This window comes from Miscanthus floridulus, chromosome 8, assembly GCF_019320115.1.
Source record: "Miscanthus floridulus cultivar M001 chromosome 8, ASM1932011v1, whole genome shotgun sequence".
NCBI lineage: Eukaryota > Viridiplantae > Streptophyta > Magnoliopsida > Poales > Poaceae > Miscanthus > Miscanthus floridulus.
Window position 1 is genome coordinate 31,659,322 of NC_089587.1, and position 22,430 is coordinate 31,681,751.

At 46.6% G+C, this 22,430-nt stretch overlaps 2 protein-coding genes across 2 annotated transcripts; one reads left to right on the forward strand and one right to left on the reverse strand.

Annotated features, from left to right (window-relative positions):
* Positions 1-12,636: 12,636 nt before the first annotated feature.
* LOC136471485 (uncharacterized) lies at positions 12,637-15,964 on the reverse strand. Its single transcript, XM_066469215.1, has 3 exons — positions 15,573-15,964; positions 13,747-15,383; positions 12,637-13,665 (listed from the first exon to the last, which is right to left on the reverse strand). The coding sequence occupies exon 2, from the start codon at positions 15,364-15,366 to the stop codon at positions 13,771-13,773; it is 1,596 nt and encodes a 531-aa protein (XP_066325312.1). The 5' UTR covers positions 15,367-15,383; positions 15,573-15,964; the 3' UTR covers positions 12,637-13,665; positions 13,747-13,770.
* Positions 15,965-17,538: 1,574 nt separating this feature from the next.
* LOC136468810 (uncharacterized) lies at positions 17,539-18,270 on the forward strand. Its single transcript, XM_066467238.1, has one exon. It carries the CDS (start codon positions 17,539-17,541, stop codon positions 18,268-18,270), a length of 732 nt encoding a protein of 243 aa, XP_066323335.1.
* Positions 18,271-22,430: the final 4,160 nt, after the last annotated feature.

The following is a 22,430-nucleotide window of genomic DNA, read 5'->3' on the forward strand; positions in this document are numbered from 1 at the left end:
AACCTTGAAGACAAGCCTACACATATATGATTCCTTTTTCAAACCCGACGTTAATACGTTATAAATACCTGGCAGCTAAACTCGCTGCTGCACTAATGAAGTGTTGGCATCTGCGGCCAAGAGAAAGGAAAGGCTTCATAATCTGGGTCATTGGTCTTTGTGGCCAATCCTAGCGGACTTTCGGTTACCACGGCCAACATACTGCATTCTATTATTAAAATTGGTAGAGACACAAATACAGTGGCTGATAAAGAAAGCAAGTCAGGCTTCCATTCCTAGCTCTTGCTTGTTCTCTGGTATCTTCGACGCATTCTAGAAACTGTGCTATCTAGAGGGGCAATTTTTGTCCTATCTCTGTACTGTGTATTAAGCTTTGAATGAAATTTACCTTTTCAAAAAAAATTACCATTGATGGTCCAAGTATCAACGTTTGACCGTATTTGGTCATATCATCAAGTATTAAGCTTGCGTGGCAGATTAATTTTCCTTTTTTCAGTTGGGTCGGCTGAGTAGAATTTTTTTTAAAGGCGGTATATAGTAATTAGAGTGAAATTCTACCCGCGTTCTTAAATAGATCACAATACTTATGATTTGCACTTTCGGCATCATATATAAACTCGTCGGTTTATTGTACCACTCTAATTCAGCCTAGCTCTCCACACACCTTACTGGCCTGGTTCGGTTGCCTCGGAATGACCCATTACAAGTGGATCAGAGCGGCTTGTTTCAAAAAGGAAAAAGTTCATATTATCTCCCTCAATTTCCGCGAAAATCCGTTTTTTCTCTTTGAACTTCAAAACCGGACAAAACACATCCCTCAACTTTTAAAACCGTTCATCTTACCCCCTGACCTTGTTATAAGCAGTTTTGAAGGCAGTTTTGTTTTTTTTCTTTTTTTATTTATTTCAGCCGAATCTTGAAAAAATCATAGTAAATCACAGAAAAATCATAAAATGGAAAATCCAATTTTGTTGGACTCCACATGAGTAGATCTACACAATGAACATATAATATGGTATGCTTTAGTACAAAGTTTTTGCTGTGGCTTTAGATCTATACTTTTTTGTAATTAATTGGAATAATTCATAGCTGCAGTTTCTATGGTCTAATTGATGGGCTAATTATTGTATGATTGAATTATAGTAAAAATTTCATACTCATTGGATCATGTATAGCTTAGTTATAGATTTTTATATTTAACAAGCATAAACCTAAATAAAATCTATAACTAAGTTATACATGATCCAATGAGTATAAAATTTTTACTATAGTTTAAACATACAATAATTAGCCCACCATAAAAATTTCACCACACTTGGACCATAGAAAGTGCAGCTATGAATTATTCCATTTAATTATAGAAAAGTATAGATCTAAAGTTACAACAAAAAATTTGTACTAAAGCACACCATATTATATATTCATTGCGTAGATCTACTCATATGGAGTCCAACAAAATTAGATTTTCTATTTTATGATTTTTTCTATGATTTACTATGATTTTTCAAAGATTCAGTCGAAATAAATAAGAAAAAGATAAAACCGCCTTCAAAATTGCTTATAACCGGGCAGGGAGGTAAGATGAACGGTTTTAAAAGTGGAGGGGGGGTGTTTTGCCCGGTTTTAAAGTTCACGAAAGAAAAACGGACTTTTACGAAAATTGAGGGAGGTAATGCGGACCTTTTCCTTTCGAAAACAAGTCCACGATGAAGTCACCGTCCGGTTTAGGTTGGCTCAAAAAATAAACAGGCCGAGGATGAACTTTCCACTCATTCCACGGTCCGGAACTCAGCGACTAGTCTGACCCTCCGGCTCGGAGTCAGGCGACGGATGGGCTCGAACAATCGAAATGGAACGAACGGGCCTCATGTTGTAGAGTTTTTATTCCTGAGCCGGATTCATTGGTGACCAGGTTTCAGTAAACCGCTAGGATCCACTCGATCCAGGAGTTTTCAACATTGAACAGACGAACGAGGCCTAATGTGACAAGCCCACCGTAGTTGGGCAAGAGTTTTGGTTCCGTCTCTACTCTCTTGTAATGTGAGAGCCTAGGAATTGGAATTGAGAACGAGAAGTGTAATAAAGTTACACAAACCAAATTAGCCACGCAAGGGAGCTATTTCTACGCTACACAAGTAAGAAGGTAACTAGTGAGCTACACAAGCTAACTAATTACAAAAGCAACTACACAAACACAATGTATATAAAAGTAATCACAAGCTTGTGTAAAGGGATTCCAAACCAACGGAAGAACAAGGTTGACACGGTGATTTTTCTCCCAAGGTTCACGTGCTTACCAACACGCTAGTCCCCGTTGTGTCTACCGCTCACTTGGTGGTTCGGTGGCTAATTGGCATCACCCGCTAAGCCCGCATGTCGGGCACCGCAAGAACCTACCCCAAAAGTGAGGGTAGCTCAATGACACACTCAACTAGAGTTGCTCTTCACGGATCCCGTGGGGCGAGCACAATGCCCCTCACAAAGCTCTTCTCCGGAGCATCGCACAAGCTTCTTGCGGGCTTCGACGGAGACCACCACCAAGCCGTCTAGGAGGTGGCAATCTCCAAGAGTAACAAGCACCACCAGCTTGCAACTCAATCACCTAGTGCCACTCGATATAACCTCACGATGCAATCATACTAGAATCACTCTCTCACACAATCGGATGATCACTATCAAGCATATATGAGATGGAGGGCTCCCAAGCACTCACAAGCATGGACACAAAGACCCTGAGGTGCTCAGCACCATCCATGGTCGAGGCCACCTTCTATTTATAGCCCCATGGGCAAAACTAGTCGTTACCCCTTCACTAGGCAAAACTCGAGACGATTGAACGCTCTGGTCGTTTCGACCGGACACAGGACCTCAGCGTCCGATCAATGGATGCTCGCCACGTGTCGTCTCCATTCAACCTCAGTTACTTGATCTCAACGGTCAAGTGATGACTGGACGTAGCTGCTCAAACTGACCGGACGCAGCAACCCCAGCGTTCGGTTGAATCCAGTAAGGTACCAGTCGTGATCGGACGCGTCCAGTCGGTCACGATCGGACACAACGTCAGCGTCCGATCCTTCTCCAACTTTTCTGTGTCGCCTACATCACCGTACGTTAGCCTGACTGGATGCACCCTGCCAGCGTCCGGTCACTTCCAGTGCCAGTGTCCGATCGAAGATCGACGCCTACATGTTCTCTGCAGCCACTGACCGGACGCAGGACCCCAGAGTCCGGTCACCACGTGACCAACGTCCGGTCCACTCTGTGAACCCCTGTCTTTTCTATATAGGACGAACCCTTGCCTCTGTTCCTTCACCGAGTTGATCCACATCAACTCCAACTTTATCTCCTTTGTAAATGTGTCAACACCACCAAGTGTACACCACCATGTGTATGTGTGTTAGCATTTTCACAAACCTTTTCCAAAGGATTAGCCACTCAACTTGCCACGCCACTCAATCCTAACAACGATGTAAAGTTAGATCACTCGAGTGGCACTTAGATGACCGATATGCAAACAAGTTTGCCTCTCTTGATAGTATGGCCATTTATCCTAAACCCGGTCATCAACTTCTCTACACACCTATGACTGGTGAAATGAAATGCCCTAGGTTATACCTTTGCCTTGCGCATTCTATTCCATCTCCTCCAATGTCGATGCAACACATGCGCCAACATGATCAACAATGATATGATCCACTTCATATCATCACGTGATCATATTGGTTCATCGATCTTGACTTCACTTGCTTTTCACCGTTGCCTTCGTCCATCGACGCCAAGTCTTGCTCAAGCTTCACCGCCACGTGGTCCATCGCTCTAAAGCCTCCGACTTGCCCTTCACGCTTGCAACCGGTCCATCAAGCCAAGTCTTATCTTGATCTTCTCCACCTTGATCACATGACTCAATGTCATGTCTCATGTGCAATGAGCTCCTTCATCATCACATGTGTGAGCTTTGTAACATCTTTAAGCCATTTTCACCTTTATAGCATATGTTGCTCACACAAATGTACCTATGGACTAATGACCTGTGTATCTCACATAAACACAATTAGTCCACCTAGGTTGTCACTCAATTACCAAAACCACACAAGGACCATTTCAGCAGCGTCTCGGTAGTGGCTATGCAACAGGGTAGGAAGACAGTGGCCTCGCGTCATGCCTGGCAGGGCCGTTAGCCGAGCACCGCATCTGGTAGGGCTGGCAGTCGAGCACCACGTGTGGGAGCGAAGCGGAGCAGAGCGGAGCGAGGCGTGCAGGAGTTGATTTTGTTTTTTTATTAGGCGAGCGGCGCATGCGGCAGTGAGTGGAGCGAGACGTCTGGCCTTCTGGTTGTCTTAATGGTAGTATTGACGCATTTATTGTAAACAACATATGTGCGAATTTCAAATGAAATTCAAACATAGCCACTACTTGTGAGGAAAATGTATTTCTTCTCAGCCATCCATCTCCTGTAGCACTTACTTTTTTGAGGTCCCGTAGCACTTACTATATCCACTAGCGAAATGTGTAACCCCAAATATTGTCAAAGAAACAATGGAATACACGAATAGCTCAAACGGTTAGGTGAACCAGCGACACTCCTCAGGTCCTGGGTTCGACTCTCGGTGGGAGCAAATTTCAGGCTGAGGTTAAAAAAATCCCCTCATCCGTCCCCATGTGCCAAAGCGCAGTGGAAGGCTTCGGCCCGGTTCTCACAGGGTTACGACACCTCCTGCATTAGGATGGGGTGGGGGTTCAGGGGTTTTATTGATCTGTGTGAGAATATCTTCTTCTTAACGGAAAATCTGGGGGCCGTCATAACCCCCCACAGGTCGAGTTTTTTACACACAAAGTTATATGCTAATTAAGGCCCGTTGGGCCCATTTTTGAACTCAAATGCTTTTGTGGCCCACTACAGTACCTTTTGTGCCCCTGAGATCGAGCCTCATACATGCCTGCCGCCGTGCCACAGCGATTTTTTTTAATTTTAACACTTTTTGAAAACTAATTTTAAATCTAACACTGTCTGTTTTTTAAAACTAACACTTTTGGCCGCGTATATTGTCCTGGCACGGCTAAATGCCTGTGCCGTGCCCTGCATGGTGATGCGGTAGAGGGTTGACGTGGCGGCGACCGGATTCGCTGACCGATGACGTGGCAGGGTCTGCCGCGCCATCGACCTTGGCGCGGCAGTGACGAGCCCTGATCCGTGGCACAGCAGAGCCGAATGAAACCCCGCGGCTAGTCCCTCCTGCCCGAGCAGCAAGCCCGCTTGGCCACCACGCCCGCTGCCCACCTAGCGGTACCTGGACGGTTTAATCGGAACGCGTCACGCCGATAGTAGGAGTTATTCTAAGTATTGCTTGACATAAAATCAATAGTGGATTTATTTCTGTCTTTTGTTGAATTTTTTCACGACCGAACAGAGAATTTGATAAGCCAATGACATTTTTTGTCTTTTATAATACGGTTAACCACCATGTTAACTAATTGATTACCAAAAATTGGATCGGATTGAAACAAATATTTTTTTAAGGGAACTTATTTATTTGGCTTTTTGGCCCCATATTGTAGGATCGGCGGCGACACGACTATGGACCCCGACTTCCTTGACCCCTCGCGCAAGATGCCGGCCACCGGCGTCGAGATACCCTGGGACTGCCGGTTTCCAAACTAGTTGCTACTTAATCTCGCATGCAGTGATGTCGCGACGCATTGAAATGAATATGAAGTAAATAAATGAAGTATATGATATGCACGATTACTTAGAATTCTTTATGATTGTTAGTTCATGTAGCCTACGTATTTAAAGAAACTACATTTGTTAGTACCTGTGAGTTTCCTTGGGTACCAAGCGGGGCACCACATAGCTGAGACATGCCGATCTCGTCCAGCGGCCAATCGTCCCACTGGTCGTGCTGTCTACGGAAGCCCAGGGGGTTGTCATCATCGTCATCGTCATCCTCGGTTGTAGGGTCCTTCCCAGCGCTATGATGTGGTGGTATACGCACCGCGGAAGTGGCACCTGTCACTGGCTGAGAAGAGTCGGCTGGTGTCCTCAAAGAGGCTGAAGACGTGCCACCCGATCGCGCCGGGAGTGGCGGTTCCTCATAAGGAGTGTCCATGCAGCTCAGCTTTTGAGCTAGCTTCCTGCAGCTCTTCTTCACCTTCTGCATAAATAGACATTAAAGTTAGTGCATTTCCCAAACGCATATACACTAAAGAAATAATTTCAGAATGGACTAGTTTATGTTTACCTCCACAAAAGCCTTGAGAATGCCTGGCCCTTGCCCTCTAGACTCGTGAAGCCGGAACGTTGCTTCGTTGGACAGCCTCGACAATTGTGTTACCTGGGTATAGAAATACGGTTGAACAGTTTTAGTATACATACTTAATACCAAATGGATAACAAATTGTACCATTCAAGTATCTTACCCTGTATCTTTGTAGCGAGGCTCTCTATAGCTGTGTGTCCTCTCTAGTGGCAATGTCGTATACATCTTTGATCACATCTTCCTCTGAGTCCTCATCAATCGCCTCCTCAGTGTACGGGGGCTTGATATATGTCCTCATAGACCTGTGAAGCCAGCGCAGGTACCCATCGAAGGTGTGCTAGTCGTGTGGAGGACCCGCATGGACCGGCTGCCATTCCCTGGTCTCCCACAAGTGGATGTGCACGTTGTGTGTCACGCGTCAATCCTTGGTCTTGTACCTCTTTCTATGGTCATACCTGCAACAAAACGATGTTAGTTGTACCACACACACCTCTAAATTGTAGCTTTGTTATTAATCGATAACGCACCCATGCAATCCTTGGTTGGCGGAGTAAAGCGGTGGTGGATAGCCTATCATTCTTCCAAACTATCTACAGACCCTGACGGGCAAGTAAATCTCGACCACGTGGAAGAAAATAAGAGAGACGTTGCAGCGATACTCCTCTGACTCATCCCTAGTGATAGGACTGAGATAGTACTGGAGCTCCGGAGCATCCCAAGGACACCAATGCACCTGAACATTTCATAATTGAGTTAGGCTGTGATATAGTGTAGATCGAACAAGATATAGGTATGATAGTAAAGAGAACGTAACCTGGTGTTGTGTCAGGACGTCAAGACCGTCCGTGTACTCCCTGTACTTGCGCCTCACATTTCCTCTAACTAACTCTGATTTCATCCAGATAAATAGAGCTGTAGGGAGTGTATCCTGCCCGTTTCATTGCTGCATTGAACACGATAATGAATTAGCCATTAATAAACTCATCATATGTAACTATATCGAAGAATATAATGAACCGAAGTACTTACCGGTAAACTAGTATTAAGGGGCCTCCCAACAGGCCATCGTTCCCAACACCAAACCTGGAGTAGGCCGAGCAACCTCCAAGGTTCGCATACCCTGAGGTGCAACGGTAGGCAACGCATAGCTGTCGATATGTCCATGTCGGGACTGCGCTGCCCCAGCTGTACGCCGCTATATTCTCCCACGGCTGGCGTAGTATGTCAAGGAAGATCCAGCGGATGGTGTTGCCCGATACGTCTGGGAAGAGGAAAGCACCAAGAAAGTGCCAGAGCCACACTAGAGCAAACCTGTCGATCTGAGCCTCCTCAGCCTGTGGGTCTAAGTAATCAAAGCGCTCCGTGATCTAGGACGACGAAACACTGAAAGTTTTCCTAAAAGTTACCAAAGAAAATGAGACCCGATGGCTGCAGGAAAGCAATGCAAGTATTAAATAGGCTTCAATTTCTCACTTATTTTTCTTGGAAGCCTCGTCATTCGGTGGAAGAAAGCCAGTAAACTGAGCCATCAGCTCCCTCCAGTGATCGTTGTCAACTATCCCTGTCACTGGAAGTCCCCCCAACCGAAGGCCAAAAATAGCCTTCACATCCTGCATGGTCAAGGTCATCTCGCCACAAGGTAGGTGGAACGTGTGGGTCTCAGGCCTCCACCTGTTATAAGAATAGAACGACTATTAGTTGCCTTAAATTTGTTACAAGAAAGTTTATGTACAAAGAATGCACTCGCACCTATCTATAGCTGTAGTAAGTAGTGCTGGGTCAAGGGGCGGAAGACCGTGGTTGATAACACAGACAAGCTCAAGGAAGCCGGCACGCCATATGTACGGCGCATAACGCTCGTTCCACTGGTGCATCCTGGTGTGCGTGCGGGGCCTCAAAGTAGGCAAGGCCACCTCTGCGTCGTTGTCACTCAAGATGTGTGCTCGGTGCTGGTCGTCGTACTCCACCTCAAGAATGGGGTACAACGGGTGCTACGTGGGAGGGACCATCCTGTTATAAATTGATAAACTAAGCGTTAGAGTATTCAAATTAACATTATGTAGCATTGCAAAATTTGAACTACTTGTTATGCAATACGAACACAATATGAAAGCATATATATATATTCAAAGTAACATTAATAGACATATCACGCACTAGTAACGTAAACAACTTCACTAGGAATATATGCATTTGACAAAACTTCATGAAGTCATCAAAATCGACGTATCACGCGCTATTAAGTACCGACATTTGTAAACTAGTATCTATACCCAAAATCCATAACTAAATAACTAACTATAAACTAAATAATAAATACCTAATCAATCCATAAATCTAAAATCCTAACTATACTAGAACACACAATCTCAAACCTAAAAACTACCTACGTAAATCATAAACAAATTCACTAACCTAACTGTCCTAAATCACTAACTATCCTAAATTTAACAAACTATCATAAATCAATAACTATCATAAAACCCTAACTATCCTAAATTACTAACTATCCTAAATCACTAATTATCCTAAATCTTTAATTATCCTAAAACAATAATAATCAAAATAACATAAAATCGAGAGGGAGGTACCTTAGGAGCGGGCGGCTTTGACGCGGCGGCGTTCGTGGCGCGGCCGGCGCGAGCGCGGGCGGGCACGGCGTGGGCGGGCCCGGGCGCGTGCGGCTGGCGGCGGGCGATGCGCGACAGCGGGCGGGCTCGCTCGCGATATTTATTTGGCCCAGCCGCGCCATGCTCCGTGACGCGGCAGTGCCGCGTCAAAATCGATGACGCGATAGAGCCCTGCCACGTCAACGATCGCGATTCCGGTCGTCGCCATGTTAGCCCGCTGCCGCGCCACCCTGCATGGCGCGGCACAGGCATTTGACCGCGCCAGGATAATAGGCGCGGCAAAAAATGTTAGTTTTTTAAAAAAACAGGCAGTGTTAGATTTAAAATTAGTTTAAAAAAATGTTAAAATTAAAAAAAAAATCACCACAGCGCAGCAGCTCTGTGCCAATGTCTGGTCGCCTTATTAGAGCCGTCTACCGTCTACCCGTATATGTGTAGATAATTAGCTTCTTGGTACGGTGTTGCTTGCGTAAACATCTCTTTCAAAGGTTTCAAATGTGCTGAATAATGCACATTTACCAATCTATAATTTTGCGCTCTGCTCTTCAACACTACTTCAACAACACTTTTCAGTTAAGAAACAGAAACAACATAAGCCAAATTTCTAAAGCTTCGGGAAGTGGAGCCGTCTACCGTCTACCCGTCTATGTGTGGATAATAATTAGCTTCTTGCATGGTACGGTGTTGCTTGCGTAAGCATGCATCTCTTTCAAAGGTTTCGAGGGTTTAAAGTACTGGAGTGTCCCTGGCTGGCTGTACCAACGCAACGTCCTCTTTTGAGCAACGTCCCACTATTTATGCTTCTCCTCTGGTTGAATCTACTGGCCTTGTTTCCCCCGAAAACACACAAGCCAAGAAGCCAAGCCCCATGACGATGCGATTCTAGTTCGATCGATCGCTGCGTGCCGGAGATGACGACGATGGAGAAGGACATGGAGACCGCGGTTGCCGCGTATATATTCCTCGTGTTCGACTGCGACCGCGGTGATGTTTTTTTAGATCTGGAACCATTGTATACTAATCTATTATCTATTACATGAAACTAAAAAATAACTATTGTCATCGTCATGTGCATAATTAATAGCTTTGTTCCCGCTGCCTATCACTGTGTCGGACACAACACCCCGTGGCCCGTGCGCAGCACGTGCTCCTGCGTAACAAAATACGCTGTTCGGCTGGCTGGCTGGCCAGCCCCCTCACGAATCACTGTTTATGTGAACCGTAATTTCAGTGAAAACAGTATTTTTCTCTCACGACAATCAGCTGGAACAGTATTTTGGTTTATTTTTCAGTCCTGCTGAATAGGCTCTCCCCGTCACACATAGCTTCGCTCCGTCACCCCGTCGCGCCCGCGCTATAAACGGAAAAAAAGAAATCAAATCGGAAAAAAAAAGGAAAGATCAGCCAGGCGTAGACCCGCGCTCCAAACGAAAAAAAATACCACGCCTCCGACACGTTGCACCGATTGGCCGCATGCGAAGCCATTCATAACAGACCGGAAGCCATGCATAACAGATCGGTCGGGCGGGCAAGTACGCGTCAGAGCATGCATTGGTCATTGGTAGTACCTAATTAAGCTACTAGGCCCATCAGGCCATCACGCATCTATGGCCTAAAAGAGGAAAAAGTCTACTTTTGCTCCCTCATCTTTTGCGCTAGTTCACTTTTGCTCCCTCATCTCTAAAACCAGGCACAAGACCTCCCTCATCTCTCCAAACCACGCACCTGACCTCCCTCGGTGGTTTGGCCTCCGGTATTCGCTGAGTCAAGCTAAAAATAGAAGACGCGAGCGCCCGCTGGTCACGCTCCTCTTTTTCCCCGAGTCCATGCGCGCCGCCGCCACCGTCTTGCCACGCCGCCATTAGGTTCGTCGTCATTGCTAGCCTGAAATCCTCCATGGCCCCTGGCACATCTCGCGTCCTCCTGCCGCAGCCTCCGTCCACAGAAGCGCCGCCGCTAGGAGGGAGCGGGCTGCCGCTAATCTGGTGCCCATACTGCGGGAAGGGGCGGATTTTGGAGCTGATGTCGAATACAGATGAGCACTCAATGGAAAGGTTCTTCAAATGCCCGAGGAAGTATAGACAGGTTAGATTTTTGAAATTTTGTGGTGTTAATTGAAAGCTAGGGTTTGTACAGTGCAAACTGATTTTCCTTTTTTTTAGTTTCCTCGCTGTGATTTCTACATGTTCGAAGAAGAATATGCCAACTTTCTTGTTCATTATGGGATGCTTCAAGAATCCGAGATGTGCCATTACCGTCCACTGGAGACGACAGATTGTGTGGAAGCTGAGGTGTATGAATAGGCGCTACCACTGATGAAGAAAGAACCTGTTGGGGTGTATGATCCTCGGAGGACTGTGGCTTCGGCCAAGAAGGGAGGCACGAAGAAGCAAAAACATTGGAATTGGATGATGTGTGTTGGCGTTGCTGTACTAGTGTTGTTAGGTTTCAATTCGGCCATTCTCCTTGTGTTGGTTGTCATGCAAATGTATAAATGACAACTGTTTATGTTTAATTTTCCATTGTAAAATGGTTCCAGTGACTTGTTCCTCAGTTATCAATGCATATGACTATGGAGCTCTTTGCTAGAGAATGACCTATGGTCCAGCACATGATATTGCATCTACTAGCCAAAATGACTAGTGAAACTAATTTTTAGCATATTCATCAGGACAATATGACCATCAGAATGAAGGAGACAACCAAACAAACTTATTTATCAGATTATACAGATTTTCACTAGTAACGAAACATCCTTGTCAGTCGGAACCAGTAACGAAACGTCGACGACAGCAGAGTATCACGAGCAACCTAACTTGCCCTTCTCCGCCTAGAGTAGTGCAGGTAAGCTGAATCCAGGCCCTGATTATGACATTGTCACGCGTCTCCGCCCAGATGGGTATTGCACCTTTCAGAACTCACCAGCTACCAACTAAGAAAGATTGTGGCACATGTTCTGCAGAAGAGAACATGCCCTGGTTGCTGCTGGGTTCGTGGTGCATATATCACTTCTTCACCTCACTGGACTCATCTGCATACATGGAATAGGCTTGCAGGTTCACTGGACTCACTGGACATATATCACTACAGGTAAGCAAGAGAACATGCCCAGATGGTTCACATAACTTAAGACAAATTGTCATACATGGCAGTTCTAGTTTACTGCGTACATAAGAGGAAATAGATAACAACAGTCTTATCAGGTAGCATACATAATTGTCATACATCATAAATGGCATATTTATTCAAGTTTGGCATACAACCAGACACACAAACACATCACAACTTATCAGATTTCTATGGAGGAAGAATCTGGAGTGGATTAGTTCCATATTTGTTTGGAATAGGCTTCTTCTTTGCTGGCTCTTGAGCAGACACATGAGCAGATGCAGTCCCACCAGTTAGCTGTACATTAACACTGCAGTTAACATTGGAAGTGGGCACTCTAGCTTGCAGGTTAATTGTAGCTGACCCAGAAGGAATGGTTGAAACCCTTGCACGTGCACTTGATTTGATGACGTTTTGTGAGTTTGTTGCCTTTGCCTACAACAATCAGAAGAAGCTAGAATTAATTTTAAATACAACTTGCATAACATAAAACTTGGAGATGTTGGTAAACATACCTTTTTCATGCTCTGTGCACTAGATACATCAGATGTGGCAGTCCTTTTTGTACCACTTGCCGTGCTCTTTTGTGTATTGGAAAGCACAACCATAGCATTTGGGTTACCTCCTACAGCTGACTGAGATCCTGTTGGCTGTGATACTGGAACTGACTTATATCCTGTTGGCTGTGATACTGGAACTGACTGAGAGCTACCTCCTGCTCTCTGAGAACCTCCTGCATGTGAAGGTCCTGCTCCACTTATGTTCGTACATGTTGACTTATTGTGTCCAGGCAAGCGGCATTTGCTGCATCTGATAATTGTTCCAGTTTTTGACATTTTAGTGGCCTTTCTCACTTCTGTTGGTTCCCTTCTCCTCTCAGTCTTTGGCCTGCCAGGCATTTTCACATAACCAGGAGCTCTAAGGGGTTCCCTATCAGATGCAGGCCAGCTATTCATACCCTCAACTGGGTTTAAGCAATGACTATATGTTTGGTTGAAGTGGTGTACAGAGTAGCAGTCAGCCACATATTCATCTAGGCAGTTGGTCTTGAATAATATACATGAAATGGCATGGCAACAAGGAAGTCCAGACAATTGCCAATACCTACAGGAACATTTCTTTGACACCAAATCAACTGTGAATCTATTGTCAAAATGCTGAACTTCAAATTTGTCGTTCCCATTGCAGATGGCATGGCAGTGTGCAGACATAGAAATGTAGACATTAAATTTTTTATTGATGTTTGGGCAGATAACCATTGTCCACTTCTGTGATTTAGTTCTTTGTTCTTGGATCCTAACCATTACTTTCCTTCTAATAGTTTCAAGCATGGTGATTATAGGAAAGAACCTAGCCTCGATGATCCATTTGTTGAATGACTCACAAATATTATTATCTACGGAGTCACAATTAGAACCCAACCTGAACCAAGCTCGGCTCCAATGCTGAGGATGTGTGTTCATTATAGCTTGTGCACCTGCTCTAGTGTGTTGTGCTAGCTTTGCTCTTGCCAAGTTGAAAAGCATCAAACAAGGTGCTTTGGCACACCTCCAAAATTTTTTCTGGTAGTCCTTCTTCGTAAACTCCTTCTTCCAGTTTGCATAAATGTGCCTAGCACAGTTCCTGTGTTCAGCTTCAGGTGCCCATTTGCTGACAGTATTAAGAATTCCCTGAACAAGTTGGAAATATTATAAATCATCTGCCTTCATAGTTACAAATTTTAACATAACAAATGTTTTACAGCAGCATACCTTTTGCTGGTCTGAGATGAAAACTCATCCATGTCCTCCCTGCACACCAACATCCCTAAAGAGCATATCACAGAACCAATCCCAATTGTCGTTGTTCTCCTTGTCCACAACTGCCCAGGCAATAGGGTACATCTGGTTGTTGGCATCCCTCCCAATAGCACAAAGAAGTTCACCGTTAGTTGCTCCTTTGAAAAAGCATCCATCTAACCCAACAACTTTCCTACAGCCAGCTTTGAACCCTTCTTTGCAAGCATGCAGACATATGTACATTCTTCTAAAAATAGGAGGCTCTACATTATCTTCCTTGTTCACAATAACGTTGCTTCCTGGGTTGCTTCTGAGAAGCTCCATTTGGTAGTCATACAGCCTAGAGTACTGCTTTTTAGTTGCATCCAAAGCTTTCTGCATCACTAGTGATTTTGCTCTCTTTAGCTTCGACTTAGAAACGGTTGCAAACATTTCTTCTTGAACTGTCTGCTGCATGTGAGGTATTTTCCAGCATGGGTTGGCAAAAATAAACTTTTCATATTTCCTAGCAATTACAGCTGAGGTCACTAGTTTATTATCTCTTCTAGGTGGACACATGTGATTATTTGTAAATGTAGATATTTGCCAACTATCAGACCTAGAAGTATTTGACAACAGACATACCCATGGACAACCTTCCCAGTCACATATTGCCCTCACCCTCTTTGGGTCATTCTTAATAAACCGAATAACCTTTCTCTCATCCAAGCCATGCTTAAGTGCAGCCTTCTTGAATTGCTTCTTGGAACTAAATTTCATTCCCAACTTAAACTTGACAACAGGCTTCTTCTTGTTAAATCTTGGATATAGGCTACCTTGCCCTGTACCTCCTAACTCATCAATAGATTCTGCATCACTACTATCTAAATATGGAGTGTTGTTGCCATCATCCTCATCCTCTTGTTCATTTTGAGGCCTAGAATCAACACCTTCATATATCACATCATCTAAGCTTGCTGCCTCACCCTTCTTTATCTTCTTCTTGAAATCCTTAAATTTCTTATGAATTTGGGTTGCTTCTTCATCATCACCAGAACTACATGAGTCTCCAGGCATGTACTCACCGTCAGTGTTAGACATCTCATCTCCATTTGTGTCTCCTGGCATGTTATTTGGAGTACAGTAAAATTGACTGACAAGGTCAACTTGCTTGTCTATTTCTTTGCTTTCACCTTTCCAAATAGTCAAAGGTTGCAGATCTTCATCTTCTATCTCATTATCCTTGGAATTTTCTTCCATCTCTTCCTCATAGACACTTGCTTCAATAGCTGCATCATACTCATGATTTTCAGCATACACATCTGCAACATCACCTTCAACAATGCAGTCAGACATGATCTGGCACACTTTGTCATCAACTAAAGCTCTCAGGCCTATGCTCATGTCTCTCCCTGGAAATAGCCAATGCAAAATTGTGCCTTCTTTGACATTGCAATGGTCACGGAGATGGCCAACAACTTCAGGCAGCGACAACTTGTCTCGGTCGATGTAAGACATAGCTTGAGTACCTCCAACATAAAACACTCCATTGCTATTCCTCAAGAACTCCCCATTAAAATGAAACCGAACAGGGAGGAAGTCGCAACCATCCATGCCTAATCACGTGACACCTACATGCAGAAGATACAGGCTACGAGGTTCAGTACTAATAAAATAGGTGCGGTAAGAACATTAGTACTTAAAATAGGACTACAAGTGCTTAAAATAGGACTACTGATGTACCCATTACTTGTTAAATTACACAATCACCAAGAAAAACAACTCAAAAATACAGGATCCATTTGCGGCTTAGCGCTCACCGTGGTCAGCGGCACCGTGCTCGCGAGTTGGAGTGATGCGCTCGCCGAGGCCCAGTAGCACCGCTCCTGCATGCGCGCTGCGCCCGGCGCCCGCCCAGGCCCAGCGACACCGCTTGCTGCGCCCAACGCCCACTGCCCCGCCGCCTCTCGCAACTCGAATGCCGGAGCTAGGGTTCGTCAGTTTGGGGGATTTTTTTTGAACGAACAGAGTCGATCAGATCTTGGGCACGGGCACTTCTACTTGATTTAGTGCTGACTCAGCGAATACCGGAGGCCAAACCACCGAGGGAGGTCAGGTGCGTGGTTTGGAGAGATGAGGGAGGTCTTGTGCCTGGTTTTAGAGATGAGGGAGCAAAAGTGAACTAGCGCAAAAGATGAGGGAGCAAAAGTAGACTTTTTCCCCTAAAAGATGATGATGTTCATTAATTAATTCCAATCTGTATGTGAGAAAATATCCCGCTCCTCTCCTATGTGAATCCGAATTTTGTGGATTTTTAATATGCGTACGGATACGAATAATCCAAGTTCGGTTATGTGCAGATGCGAGATAGGATATAAAACTGGCAAATTAAGTTGATATTGGCCGTAGGTGTGACAAAAAAAAATCGTGGTTCCGTCGCAACGCATGAGCATACAGTGAGTTCCTGATACTATAGGTACATGGTACACTTAGTTTTTCCTTCATGTCACCTAGGTTTTTAAAGACATGGAGCAAAGCAAATACAAGCAACTTTCTACTAATACATCAAAATGCAATATATCCATTTCAACTCATTGTTCGTAGAAATCTCCATTTTAACATAGAAGTAAACATGCTCTGTGCTATTTTGCTACTGGATTCGTCTCGTCTGTTACTATTTGTTATTAGACCTAAATGGATTCGAAAATAGTTTATAGGATTCCTAATGCAAAATCGCTTATTAACTTTTATCAATTTCTAAAAATGATCAAATCTGTCGCTTTAACCATGGGCGAAAATTTGTGCTGCCGTGCAACGCACGGGCATGATTCTAATACGAAGAAAAAAACTGATCAAGTTTATAAACCGGACTTAAAAACTGTACAAATACTAAATACAATTACATTACTATATATACGTTTATACCATACAATAGAAACTATGACAAACCAACATGCGATGGAGCCCATCAAGTGTCACCCTCGCCACAAGCTACCACAAAGTCCAAAAAGACCAAATAAAATCAAATCTGCCACACAAATTTCCTTTGCCAACTATCGCCAACAATAATACATGGACGCAGCAGTTCCAACTTTCCTTAGGCTACAAATGGTGCTATCACCGATCGAGAGATAACTCCATGGAGCCGAGCTAGGTAGACTAGCTCCTCCTTAATTACATGTTTACTGTACACTACACTACCATAATATATGTCTTAGCCTAGCTGCCTAGCTAGGCGTAGCTAGTTTGCAATGGGAAGGTAGCTTAGGGAGGAAGGTGTCACCTTGCCAATCTTTAATGTACGTAGTGGTTTCGCTAATAAAAGCTAAACCCATTCTTTTGAGCAAAGGAAAAAAAATCCTCACCAGAGGGGGCGCTGTCGTCAGCCCATTCCTCGTATTTGAGAGAGAGATACTGAAGTAACTGAACCCAGATTTGGGATTTGGAAAATAAAAGAATGCAACGCACGCACCTGCTGACGGGGAAAGCAAAACTGTGTGAACGGAGGCCAGTATTTTTCAGTTTTTTTTTAAATAATAGTACTTTCAGTCGCGCTGACTTATCTGCTAAACGACCAGGCTGCATCTGCTGTGGGCCCCACACGCAGACGAGGGTGGGGAAAGGATTCAAAGAACCACTGTAGCTCGATCGTTCGTGACCGGTGACACACAAGTACTGTATCACTCGGTCTCCCTCCCCTTTGGCGGCGGCTTCGCCATCCATTTCCCCCGGAACTCCCCAACTCCGAGTCTCCAAGAGCAGAGGAGGCTGGCTGGCCGGCGTCCCATGGCGGACTGCGTGACCCGCGTGTGGGCGCTGGCCATCGCCACCGCGGCCTGCATAGGCCTCCCGAGCGCACTCGTCTACGCCATCGTCCGGATCGCGGCGGCGCGGCTCTACGGTGCCACCTTCGCGATGGCCGTCGTCCTCTTCTTCTGGGTCACCATCAGCGTCGCCTACTACCCGCGCGTCTGCGCCGACCTCGTCCCGTGGCCGCGCTTCATGCTCCTTCCGCGCCGCGGCGGACCCTCGCTGCTGCTGCTGCCGCAGCGGTCGTCGTCATCATCCGTGGCGCAAGTGGACGGAGACCGTGCTGCTGGCGGCATAGGCGCGCTTCCTCGTGAGGCACCGGCCGCGCGCGGCGGAGCAGGTGTCCGCGCCGATGACGACGTCCTGCCGCTGTCGCCGTCGCCGTACCCGTACGAGCACCAGCGTGTGCCTTTGGCCCAAAGGCACGGAGACCGTGGTAGTCGCATGGCCGCGCTTCCCCGGGAGCCACCGGCCGCGCGCGGCAAAGCGCTTGCCGACGACGTCCCGCGGCCGCCGTGCGAGCGGCAGAGCGACGGCGGGTCGTCCAAGTACTGCGCCATCTGCTTGGCCAACGTGGACAAGGAGGAGACGGCGAAGCGGCTGCCACTGTGCCTGCACGTGTTCCACCGCCACTGCATCGATCAGTGGCTGCAGGGCCACTCGACGTGCCCGATCTGCAGGTGCAACGCCTTCCTAGACGGGAGGTGAAACTTAGACGCTCACGGCGACGAGTTCATGTGTTCAGCTAGGTTTTTTTAAATAGCTGTTGCTAGTTCTGGCTTTAATTATGGACAGTATATATAGCCATTCTAACACTGTCGAGGAAATTCCATTAATTCTATAGCCACCTCTTATGTGCCCCTATATGAGTTACCACTGAATCTTGTTTCCCTTAGGCCTCGTTCGTTTGGTGCGGACTGAGGGTCAGAAATAATCCATCTGATCTTTACTACTATAAATAAACTTGCCATTCCATCCGAAACTGTTCCAGGCCTCCGTTCCCCGATAAACGAACGGGTCCTTATCAAATCGTATTTTTGTTTCTCTTATCTGCCATTGACGGCTCATATATAGCGGTTGGTTGGTTGTTGGTTGAAGCCTTGAAGGTGGAAATAGCAATTGTACCTTTGCCATCAGCACAAACACAACTTTAGAAAATAGAGACCCCTTCCATGCCATCGGCATCGGTCTACATCTCCTACAACTAAAAAGAACAAAAGAATAAAAGTAAGGCTATTTTTTCATGCGACTTGTTTTTGGGGCCGTCTTCGCTCCGCCTCCCCTGCGATACCCACCTCCCGTCTGTGCGTAGGTCACTAAAACGCCGCAATCACCGCCCTATCCAGCCCATCCCCATCTTCACGCTCGCGCACGCCGATGCCTCCTCTCTCTCTCTCTCCTTGCCCTCGCGTCGCTGCTCCATCACCGTGCTCACCCACGCCGACGCCTCCTCTCCCTCCCTGCTCTGCACCAGAGACCACTCCGCCACCTGCACTGGCACCTCGTCAAGTTGGAAGCCGCCAAAGACCCCGACGCGCCACGACTGCCCCAGCCCTAGATCGCCGAACCGCTGCCGCAGGGGCTGTGGCAAACATTGACGCTGCGAACGCAACCTAGCCATCCCCTCTGTCGACATCTCCTCCCGCGACGCTCACCCGGCCTCCTCTCCGGCACCCTCCCCGACCCAGAAGGCCGCTCGCCACGACCTTGGGCGCATCCCCGACACCAGCGCCCAGGGCACAACCTCCGGCGACTCCGCCGCCTCCTCCTCCTCCTCTTCCAGCCCGTGGTGCCTCCCCCGACCTCCTCTTTGGCGCCCTCCCTGACCCAGAAGGCTGCCCCGGGGCCCAAGGCCACAGCATCCGCCCGACAGGCCGCCTACAGCGAGGATCTTCTCAACGCCAAGTCCACTGAGGTGTGTTGCTTGTGCTCCTAACATGCTCACCAAAATGTTTCCTCCAGCAACACTTAGGATACATTTCAAATCTAGCAGGAGTCAAACTCTGAAAACTTCATGTGTTCCAGATAGGGCCTGACCTTTGTAAGGTAGGCAGCTATGATTACCAATACACTTCTAAAAAGAGACCTATGAAAAGGTTGTGAGACATTATTCTTGAAAACATAGAAGATGATGTACCAATCGTTAAATCACTCAGATAGTAGTATTGAAAAATCTAACGAAGGTACCTTGTAACTTCAAAGCTTAACTGCAGTGAAGCTTTTACCACGAGAAGACATGTCACAAAAATCAAAATGAAAGACCTACAAAATAGTCTATAGTGTCGTCATTTATCAGGTCAGTATAAGTTGGATCAGCTGTAAGTGAACACGTATAGATGTTTTGTGCCTGTGGGAATCCACAACTCATGAGCAAACACTGCCTTTTCTTGAACGTCCTAGACTGATCAATGATGCTGTGGGGGTATGGCCCCCGGATACCCACGGCAGACCACATGGGCTGCGTCCTCAGGGATGGCCCAGCCCATAAGATCAAGGCATACGCGGCGCTGCTCGGCGTGCACCGCAAGACATTGTATAGTACCAAATAGGATACTTATCTTGTAACCCTGCTCCTCTAGACTATATAAGGAGAGGCAGGGGTCCCCTAATGGACACGATCCATCTATATCTATCTACTACATCTCAATACAATACACCAAAGACATAGGACGTAGGGTATTACGTCAATCAGACGGCCCGAACCTATCTAAATCGTTGTCTCTGCGCCTTGTGTCACCATCCGGTTCCTGATTACGCGCACCCCCACCGACAAATCTACCATCGCGGGATACCTCTCGGTGGACTGTCGACGATCTTCTGTCGACAGTTGGCGCGCCAGGTAGGGGTGTGCGCTTGATCCCATGGTGAGCCAGATGGACCTCAAATCAAAAGCACGTTCTCGTCATCAATCTCATGGAGATCCATGCCGGTCCACGACGATGATTCATCGCTGGCTACATCAGCCCCTACGATAGCAGATCCGATCACGGAACCACCTCTGAGGTCGTCTTCACCAACAACTCACCGCCTGCCAGGTGCTCGCCGTCAACGCCAACCAGATAACACCATACGCCGCCGACCAGACATTCTGTCTAAAGCTAAGTCACACTTTAATATTCTTCTAAATATTCTCTAATCTCCGTATACCATCATAATGTTTTTCCGAATTGTTTTCTCCATATTTTCTCTCCAAACGATTTTCCGAACCCCCGAACAGTCATGTTGATGCTCGGACGCCTCTAGAGACGGCCCTATCTCTGGCTCCTCCCTACACGTGCTACGGGCTCTGCGCTCTGCGTTATGGGTGGTCGGCAGTGGTTCCTTAGTGACGCCTGTTCCTCCTACACGTGCACGGGCTCCGCGCTCGATGTTATGGACTATGGGCTAGCTAGGATTGGAGACTCAGCTACACACTAATTGGACGGGCGGTTTATATTAAATATAAATATATTTTCACGCCAACTGATCGCTGAACTGCATACACCGTTTCATCACCATTGCTGATTTTTCTCTAGAGTTCATTTATTTTTATATCATGTACTACCCGTTCTACATGTTTGTATTGCAGGATCATTGTCCAGATGATCGGATCACCTGGTGCTCGGACTTCTCCACCGATCAACTAGTCAGACCGCTTGGTTCATGGACTCCATTGCCGACCAGTTGATCGGACTATTCGCCGATCGCTTCTACTCAATGCTCACTTCGCCGTCGACTAGCTGACCAGACTGTTCGCCGCTCGTGCTTCATCGCCAGCTACGCCGGTGACTCCTCAGTGCTCGGATTCTTCGTGCTTGAGGACTAAGTGGGCACACTTCACCGCACGAACGTCGCCAGCTACACCAGGGACTCCTTGGTGCTCGAACATTGCTGCCTACGCCGGGGACTCCTTGGTGCTCAGTCATCACCAGCGACGCTGGGGACTCCTCGCTCCTCGGTGCTCGGACATCGCCGTATATGCCGAGGACTCCTCGCTCCTCGGTGCTCGATCATCGCCAGCGACGCCAGGGACTCCTCGCTCCTCGGTGCTCGGCCATCGCCAGCGACACCGGGGACTCCTCGCTCCTCGGTGCTTGGACATCGCCATCGACGCCAAGGACTCCTCGCTCTTCGGTGCTCGGTCATCGCCAGCGACGCCGGGGACTCCTCGCTCCTCGGTGCTCGGACATCGCCATTAACGTCGAGGACTCTAAAAGGTCCTAATATGGCTAGGGGGTGAATAGCCTATTTAAAATTCTACAAATCAACTAGAGCAATTTGATTAGTAAGACAAATAGCGTAATGCAAACTTGCTCTAGCTCTACGAGGTTTGCAAGCCACCTATCCAACAATTCTAGTTGCAATAATTACTAGACACACAACTTGCTATGATACTACTCACTAAGAGCTCTCAAACTTGCTACACTAAAGAGCTCCACTAGATGAACTTAAATAACAAATCAAGCTCTCAATTCTAATTACACTAAAAAGCTTGCCACAACTAGTTTGCAAGAATATAAAAGAGTGAGTAGGGTGATTATACCGCCGTGTAGAGGGATGAACCAATCACAAGATGAAGATAAAATCAATCACTGAGAGAATGCCAAATGGCAAGAGACAACCAATTTTCTCTCGAGGTTCACGTGCTTGCCAACATGCTACGTCCCCGTTGTGTCGACCAACACTTGGTGGTTCGGCGGCTAAGAGGTGTTGCACAAACCTCGTCCACATGATTAGACACCACAAGAACCAACCCACAAGTGAGGTAACTCAATGACACGAGCAATTTACTAGAGTTACCTTTCGGCACTAAGTCAGGGAAGGTACAACTCCCCTCACAATCACCGGAGACGGACACGAACAATCACCAACTCATGCCGATCCTCCAC